This window comes from Megalopta genalis, chromosome 11, assembly GCF_051020955.1.
Source record: "Megalopta genalis isolate 19385.01 chromosome 11, iyMegGena1_principal, whole genome shotgun sequence".
Taxonomy (NCBI): domain Eukaryota; kingdom Metazoa; phylum Arthropoda; class Insecta; order Hymenoptera; family Halictidae; genus Megalopta; species Megalopta genalis.
In genome coordinates, this window is record NC_135023.1 from 12,171,507 (window position 1) to 12,180,537 (window position 9,031).

Consider the following 9,031-nt stretch of genomic DNA (forward strand, 5'->3'; position numbering starts at 1 on the left):
TGCACTAATATAAAGGCTCTTTCGTTACAATAAAAATTCCGAGGAGTCTAAATAAATACAGTCTTCTAATGCAACACGCGTTAGTCACTTCCAGGGTTCGTTAGGGTTCAGTGTTAGGGCGCGTAAAAATCGTGTAACTCGAAATCCCCGGATTTCGTGGCACGCTCGGATCGTAAAATCCGCAGTTTGACGATCCTGTACCTGTGATCGCAATCGCACGTTCGCATTCCATCGTCGAAGATGCAATCTCTGACCGTCAAACAGATGGCTGGAGGTCATTATCCCTTATCTTGTCCGTGTCTGGTCAATATTATCGACCCTGACAGCCAGTGCAAGAGAGTTCCGTGGTTGATTCACGATTGTTCCCATAGAAACGTAACTCGCGATCGAATCGCGTCCGCGCGTACCTTTCCTTTGATACGGACGTATGTGTAGGTAACCGGGCAAACCTTGTACGGTGTGGCGGGCCTACCGCAGTCTCAAATATTGACACGACCCACGATGAACCCAGGCATCGTCCTCTGATGTCCCGGTGTCTCGAACCCAGCCGAAAGTTCGCGCCGGAAGTCGTTACGCTCCGGAAGATCGAACGCTCGCCGCTGATCGGGGCTAGAAAACAGCATGTAGGTAAAACTAGACGAGCCGTCGGAGGCTGGATGATGTAGGCTATTCATTTTCGTTTCTGCCGTATCCTTTTCGTTCCACCATGTCGTTATTGACCCAGTGATATTTCCTTTTCTTTTCGTGCACAATCGCGGCGCGCGCAAAGAATGATCGGACGTACATCGTTAGTGGAACAAAAGAGGATACAATGGGCGAGAGAAAGAGGTAAGTTTCGGTATTTCCGAATCGTTCGGTATAGTGCCGGTGTTTAGATGGTAGCCGTGGCAATCTGTTGAATCGTTTGGAACGTGTTAGAAACCGCGATCAGATGGAATCCGTGGTTTCGATTCGAGACGCGGATAATTTTCAGTTGAATTTGTAACTATTCCGATGTTAGAGGTTGTGCGCTACGAATATCCGAATAGGTTTATCGATGAGAGTTAATACGACGTGCCTGTCGTGCTTGTATCGGTTCGATGTATGTGAAGGATTTATTAGAATTAGAACGACTGACATTGTGCATGGCACCGTTAATAATTTATGCGAATACTGTAGAAGAAATGGCGCGACTCAGCGGGAGTTGGGGATTTTTGAAAAGTAACGGCAATATCCGCACCAACGTTCGGTGAGTATTCATTAGGAATGATAGAACACGAGTGGGCTGCGGATTTTATGCATTTTTGACAAAATTGTATAGGTCAAAACTGCGAAACTGCGGGGACATTAAGAGAGCTTAAAAATATTGTTACATTTGTGTTTTCAACTTGTCGCAACTGTTAAAAGTGGGAAGACAGTTTTCCGTGACTTACATTTCTTACAATTAAATCAGACAATTCGTTCGTTTCGCATGAAGATCCGCAGTCCACGCACAACATTCCGGGGCACGTTAATTTAATAGTATAGTTCGAAATAGTAAATCATCGGTAGACTCTACGAATTTCATGCATTCATGTCAAAAGTGAATAGCTGCAATTTAATCCGTATCATTTGCGATCGTTCAAACGACTACACGTCACGGCGACTTTTTACAACCGAAATTTAAATCCCTTTTAATCGATGAAAATAATAATAACATGCGTCAATTGTACATTGATTCGCATAAACAAGATCGGTAAATATGATTTTGAATTGAATTATTACAAATCTCAGAATAGCGCAGCTACATACGTAGTCGGTTGCAATAAGTAGAAACAGTGCGTCATAGTCAGACGCGTTGGGCAAGTGCATTACTCAGACGTATGATCAATTGCTCGTGTAACTCCATAAATTCTTTACATCCAAATTCACCGGAACCACAGCCTTGCGTGTTAACATTTTATTTATTACCGTCTGTTACCTTGCGTTTGCAATGCAAACTTCGTATTTGTTACGGTTTCTGACGAACGTCCTCGATCAAACATACGCACATATATGTATTATAATAGAAACAACAACTAATAAAATAATTTAGAAAATAACAAAAGACAATAAATCATACAAAATCATTTACACGATACATCTTTGAACTTGAAATGTTATGCTTTTAGATAAAAGATCAAGATCTAATATAGATGCGTAACTTGAAAATCGCACAGAATTTGTACGAAACTAATGTTCACTTTGCGCAATGAAAATGTCCAGTAGCCGGCGCGTTTTTAATTAACGAACGATCGAGTGTCTAGAAGAATTCTTCGAGTTTGAGGAACCGATGTTCGCGAATAGCTGTTAGCGATGCCGTGTTCGCGTGCGATCCGGCCGCGACCAGAAGCGTTTAATTAGCGTATTTAAAAGCTGTACGCGAGACGTATCGATCCGTTAGATAAATCAAGCGACCCTCGACCCCTCTGTACAGTTCATAATAAAACGCGTAACGCAACAGCTATCCGGCCGGCGCAAGAATGTCCTTGGCGGAAACGAAGGACAGGCAATCGTCCTCGAAACCTTTCCGTGCCAGCGGCCATTACGGAAGCACCGCCAGCCTGAAGAGTCTCGCGATCGAGAGCTCCGGAAACGGTATCACGAGCCTAAAGTGTCTCGACTGCAATGGTGGTAGCTTGATAAATCTCAACGAGGAACCGGATGCGTCGCAAATCAGGCACAGAAGCCCGAGCCTACCGCCGATTTACAGCAAGGACCAGCAACAATATCTCTCTCAGGTCTGTCCGCACGAAACCCTCGATCCTAGACTCTGTTAGGGGAATAGAATGTTAGCTGTAGGCACAATTTACCATTTCCCCCCGAACCTTCTCGGAGTATCCGGGATTTACTTGTCCAGGACGAACGTCGACGTATCGACGACATCACAGGAGCACGCGTCTTATCCCAGTAATTGCGAGCGTGTAATTTGCTTCATGTGTTTGCATAAGGATTTGATTCAGAGTCCAGTTCTCCGAGGAAATTATTCATGATACTGCGAAGAATCCCCTTCCTCAAAGGATTAAATGGAAATTGCAAACTTTGAGGACCTTGTTATAACTAAGAAAATCAGACTTTTCGGTTATAGCTTTGAAAAATCTGTAATTGAAAGAATAATCTTTTATATTCTTATTTATATCTGTTTTTTAGTTTTATATTTATCTTCTTATATTATTATTTATACTATAATAAAACTTTCGTATAAGTACGATTTTATAAAGAATTGATAGTAAATGTCGCTATATATTTTTATTACAGTTGATTAAAAAATCACGAAGTCTCGTATCGTTTTACTTTACCGTTGCTCGAATGCCTATAAATATTTCGGTGTTTAGAAACGAATCTAACGAAGCATGATTTCACGTAATTATTCTTTAGCGCATGGTAACTGTATAATAACGACGTATGAACGCTCTATTACTGTCATAACGGGTCAGCTACCAATGGTAACTTACCATCTACAACAAATATACTTACCAGCGTATAATTTACTATTGAATTATTCCGTTTCATGGTGGAATAACAAATGAGAACAGTTTTTAATTGTCGTACAAGGACTACGCTGAAAGCTATACGTGACAACTTCTCATTCGTAAGGGGGAAAGCAAAAGTAAGGCAGTCTGGCAAATCGATCCTTATCGTAGAGTTCAGTCACCCCTTGTCTAACGGGTTATACGTACATAATCCAAGTATACGAAAGTTTCAATGACCAACTTTCCTGGGAAAAGGTGGAAACTTATAATCTATATCAATGTTTGAATCGATCACGAGATCTGTTTAACTCTAAAGAGATTATCTGTTTCGCGAGTTATATAGTTACTTGTCACGAAGCAGCCCATTAATAAAAATTTTTATCTATTTCTTAAAACATGGCAATCTACATTGAGAAAAATAAAATACAGTAGATTCTCCCCGATTTTCCTTCGGCTTGTAAACAAAAATGGGCAATATTGGAAGAGGAGATGCGATTATTCGAACAATTATAAAAACAAGGTGCAAATAATCGTTTTTTAATTTGGTTTTCAAACTGAAGGAAAATCGTGGAGAATTTACTGTATTTTATTTTTCTCAATGTAGATCGTCATATTAGGGAGAATATGGGGGAGAATTCGCTGTATAATAAAGGTTTTCAAGCTGAAGGAAAATTGGGGAGAATTGACTGTATTTTATTTTTCTCAATGTAGATCGTCATATTAGGGAGAATACGGGGGAGAATTTTAGGGAGAATTCGCTGTATAATAAAGGTTTTCAAGCTGAAGGAAAATCGAGGAGAATTGACTGTATTTTATTTTTCTCAATGTAGATTGTCATATTAGAGGGAGAATATGGGGGGGAATTTTAGGGAGAATTCGCTGTATAATAAAATGTAGCCTAGAAATATTTCGAAGATGTTCCGCGGAACTTTTGTGTCGTAACACGATCTTGCAGCAGTCACGTCACAAGCGATTCTATAAATACTAGAATTAGAATGCATGAATGTTAAATCTTGAAAGTCGATACAAACCCTGTCACGGTTTGTCGCCCCTGTCTCGAACTGGCACAGCAATCATACGCGGTGTATATACGACATACCTCCACGGTAGAGGAAGCAGGTTTTGAAGATTGATGAAAATCGCAAAATGGCTGTTGGGTCACGCGACGCTCCAAGAATACATCAGGGTTTTTCTCTGTTATTTTCTTAGAATCAACAACGAGACTTCGGCGGCGAGGGATTGCGTTATCGGTCAGGAAAGCTTCAACAACACGACCATCGGGCCTACGATCGTTACGAGAATCCCGAAAAATCTCATTGCGGCTTGCAGAGCGAGGACCGCGAGGGAGAGACTTCCGGTTACGCCAGCGACTCTGTCGACGTGCCCGTATCGACCACCGGAAGTAAGAGACTCTGACCTTTCAGAAGCGAAAAAAATACACTCAATTTTAGAAGAGAGATGATATAATAGACATTCTTAATACTTCAGTAGAAATCCCTTCCAAACGCAGAATTTTAAGGTGAAATTAAGCCATCGGTATTTTTGATTGCATATGAAGTCGCTGTAATAATTGCTGAAATGAAACCACTTCGTTACAGTGTACATGCATATGTAATTCGCAGAGTGAAGAAAGGGTTTCTTTATTAAGCATTGTTACGAGTTTTCATTGATCAGCCATCGAATTATTATACATGCTGATAAATATGATTTTTCATTTGACATTAGCATTGTTACCGGACTGCAAGCGGCCAGGTGGGGAGATGATCGAAAAAACTTGGCAGAATCCTTACTGCACCACACCCGAGAGTTCGTTGCCACCATCGAGGAGATTATCTGATGGCAGAATTGGTGAACTTAACAGGCCAAGGTGGGGCAGTGTCTGGGGTCAGGAAACCACGCGAGGAGATCCACCCCCGCCTTCTTGGCTTTCGAGATTAGGACACTCGAGTCAGGTACGAGCATTCGACTATTGCGCCTAGAGTTTGTGCTCTAGTAGATCAATTAGTCCGCATCAGCGACACGCGATCTTTCCGCCGTGCTTTAGTAAACAGAGATAATATAAATCGTATCATTTAGTTAAAAATATGAACACATTGTTCTCCAAGGATTTTTTAAAAAATCCAGACGGGGTCAATTCTATTAAAGGAACGGTCTTTTGAAATAAAAATGAGAAAATGAAAACCGTTCATTTTTGTTTATATGTATGTGATTTAATTGAAAAAAACAAGGCGTAAATAAAAATGTTTTTCTTGTACCAATAATTTCAATGAATTAGAGAGAATGTAAGGACACTCTTCAATTTGATCACAAATGCAGAAAATCCGCAGTCTAGTAATGATTTAATACTGATTTTAAATTGAATTAATATTCTTCTAGGTATTGGTGATCAATCATGAAAGCGCAAGCAGTTCGGACAGTTCGACGGTAGGCACGACCGGGTCTGAGACCAGCAAAACCTATCTTCGTGGCCAAAACATCCCTGTGGACGCAGCCATCCTCCAGGAAAGGGAGGCGAAGAGACAAAAGGCTTTGGAGTTGCAGAACGCGATTAAAAAGCAACTGGAAGAGAAGGATCGACAGAGGAAGGAAGAGAAAGAGAGGCGACTGAGAGAAGAACGCTTGGAAGAGGAGCGAATTAGGCTCGAAAGAGAAAAAGAGCAGAAAAGGTATTTCGCGGTGTATTTTTATTTTATTTACGAAATGAAATGAAATCCATTAACTAATCATTTGCATCTGGATCAGATTCGAGGAAGAGCAGAGGAGATTGAAAGAGAAGGAAGCGGCGAAGTTCAGACAAGCGGAAGCGATGCGCGAGGTGCTAGAGGCTGCAGAACGTCTGGCCAAGGAGCAAAAGAAGAATCGTCGCAAACGCGAAGAAACAGACGAAGACACTGCCATTAGTTCTTCCAGAAACTTCGACTCGAATAGTTCGAACGCGAGCCAGTTGGATCAAGACTGTCTAAGCGAAAGGACTCGCCAGAATTCGAGTCCTAGCAGCGATGCTCAAGATACGAAGAAGGACAGGGACACGTCGAGCGAGAAGGAAACAGCGGGGAGCAACGACGATCAGAAGCCGCGGAATGTTTCGGAGAGAACTTCGAGCACGAACGACGTCAAATCGGTTCAAGTTCCTATTAGCAAAGAAGTGGCGATAGTGTTGAGCGGTAGACTAGAGGACTCGGAACTGTTGAACAAGGCCAATCTGCAATTGGTGAATCTGGTGTTGACACCGTCGCCCAGGAAACTGGAGAACAGCTCGAGCAATCTGCTCATGGGCTTGAACAGTTTCGTGCACGGTATTGGAACCTCCAGGATTCCGTCAACGATCGTAGAGAATAGACTGCTGACCCCTAGCAAATACAGAGTGACGAACGGTCGAGATTTTGGCACGCAGACCGACGTCGAGAACGATCTTCAAGATTCTCGCGAGGATCTGCAGGACATGACTATGAAGAATGTTACAATGAAGGACCGCAAGGACGCGACGAATGCTAGTAAAAGGGACATTGAAAAGTGAGTCGTAATATGATGCATTGAATCGCTTCAAAACTTGAGGAATCGTAGAGGATATTATTCTTCTGTCTTGCGAATAGTGGTAATTATTGTTTCATTTCGTTTTGCGAATTTTTCGACTTTTCTGTGCACCTTTGGTCGGGGGAACAGCGAACGGTTTCGGGTGCACATTTTTTCGGGCACGATCCTCGTTAGATTAGCACGGATACCATTTATTGATATAAACTATTAGGTCGAGTCAGAGACAAGTTTCCTTATAGTACATTAATATTATTTATCAGATAAATGAATAGGCACGAATTAATACAGTGGCAAAAATTTAAATAATTAAAGGATACCAATGTATCGTTTTTGACTTTTTCAAGTTATTAAAGAAAGATCTGTTTCTTGCAACAAGTACAGACAATTTTCATTTTGCAGAAAGATTCGCAGTATACTTATGAATCATTGCGCCGACATCGTTGTAATTTATTCTAAAAATGGAAATTACTTATGACTCGTCCTTATGTACATAGTTTCACGTGCTTGTATTTTATTGAACCACTGAGACTTTGTAATTTTGTAAAGCAGCTAAAAGTAAGGAGTGGATGATTTTTGTAATAATCAAAAGATTAACCATCGAGTTTTTGAGAAAACATTTTCTGGAGTAGCTTTTCGAATAACACATTGAAAGAATAAAATTGATACTTCATGCATTTGGCTGCTTTACGAATCCGCGAAGTTTGAATGTTGATGATGATAAACGTCTAGCGTGCGTTTACGATGAGACAAAACTCTTAGTTAGTTTAACATCTCCGAAAAACTAAGCAGCCCGATTTCGTGTACGAATTGTTATTTTCTCATATTAATACCAATTGTCCTATCTTATTGTCTGCTGCGAATGCCAGCAGTTCTTTCAAGCAGCGTTTTTCGAACGTTATTGTATGTTTCCATATGATTTTAAAGGTCCACAAGCGAAGGTCCTGTTAAAAGTCATTCTCGATCAAAATCTCAGCCTAGAACTTCTATTAACTCTAGGCCGCAGTGGAATGCTAATAGGTAATGATCTAGATTTTAGTCGACTGATTTAACCATTGCGGAGAATTATAGTAATTATAATAATTATAATAGTATAATAATTATAATATAATAATTTCGTAGACCAGGAACTCGATATCGAACTCAGAGCGAGAAGGATCCCCATTATCAACGACGGTTACGGATGAGGAGACGCCAAGTTGAATCGAGCGACGAAAGATCTAGGTACTTCAATGATTTTCACTGATCCGATAAGGAGATATCATTTTCTCTGACAAAACGACGCGACTTACGGGCCGACCTAATATATTCGTTAATTAACGACGAGTACTAAAAAATCCTATTTCGAACAGGTCACCGTCACCGGACAGAAGGAAACTAATAAACACGAAATTGAAAACACGATCTCTAAACAGGCAAAAAGTGAAGCCGGACAGCTACGACGCAGACCTTTCGATGGACAGTTTGAACTCCATCATACCTCTACGAACCGATAAAAATGGACGGATAACTATCGAGGACAACAGATTAGAGCGAAACGATAAGGTTCGCTCGATGAACGATCGCGTTAACGAGACTGATAATGCCAGACAATCGGACAATGAGAATTCCAATGTCTGGTGCGGACAAGAAATTCTGTCGAAGTTGTCCACTTTGAAAAATGTATTTATCGCGTACTTGAATTTACATATAATTATATTTTATACACAGTTTATGCATAAACTGTGACAGCAATGACAATAGTACCGATTGTAATGGACATGTTCTTTCAGGGACTATTGATGAAACAAATCGAATGGAATTCCGAGAGATGCTTGGTTTCTCCCGCAGCGTCCGAAATCTTTTAACGATAATCAGAAAAACCGCGCCGTTTCGCACACTATCGTTTTGTTTTGTTTTATTATTGTAGAATGTACGATTGTGCAGAGAAAGAGAGAAAGAGAGAGAGAGAGAGAGAGCATGAGATGAACCAGAATTGGAGACTTCTGTCTCGAGGAATCACGGCTGAACATTTTTCTTGGATTGCAGAT

General features: G+C 40.8%; 1 protein-coding gene across 6 annotated transcripts; it reads left to right on the plus strand.

Annotated features, from left to right (window-relative positions):
- The first annotated feature begins 424 nt into the window (after positions 1-424).
- LOC117225945 (uncharacterized) lies at positions 425-8,962 on the plus strand. Of its 6 annotated transcripts, none has more exons than XM_076525440.1 (12): positions 426-661; positions 770-828; positions 1,159-1,228; positions 2,462-2,738; positions 4,680-4,872; positions 5,196-5,422; positions 5,847-6,136; positions 6,213-6,983; positions 7,929-8,021; positions 8,124-8,225; positions 8,354-8,663; positions 8,774-8,962. In XM_076525440.1, exons 1-12 carry the CDS (start codon positions 525-527, stop codon positions 8,846-8,848), a joined length of 2,604 nt encoding a protein of 867 aa, XP_076381555.1. In that variant the 5' UTR covers positions 426-524; the 3' UTR covers positions 8,849-8,962. The 6 variants fall into 6 exon arrangements, 5 of the variants coding, with proteins under 5 accessions (XP_076381559.1, XP_076381555.1, XP_076381558.1 ...); XM_076525443.1 differs by having other exon boundaries at positions 467-661; positions 2,435-2,738; XM_076525441.1 differs by having other exon boundaries at positions 469-623.
- Positions 8,963-9,031: the final 69 nt, after the last annotated feature.

What these genes read in the sequence shown, in the direction of transcription:
- LOC117225945 (XM_076525440.1), top strand. Translation starts at nt 525, where the DNA reads ATGTCCCGGTGTCTCGAACCCAGCCGAAAGTTCGCGCCGGAAGTCGTT. An exon ending in GCCCGTATCGACCACCGGAA is followed by an intron (nt 4,873 to 5,195) that starts GTAAGAGACTCT and finishes ATTTGACATTAG; the next exon opens with CATTGTTACCGGACTGCAAG. An exon ending in TCGAGCGACGAAAGATCTAG is followed by an intron (nt 8,226 to 8,353) that starts GTACTTCAATGA and finishes TATTTCGAACAG; the next exon opens with GTCACCGTCACCGGACAGAA.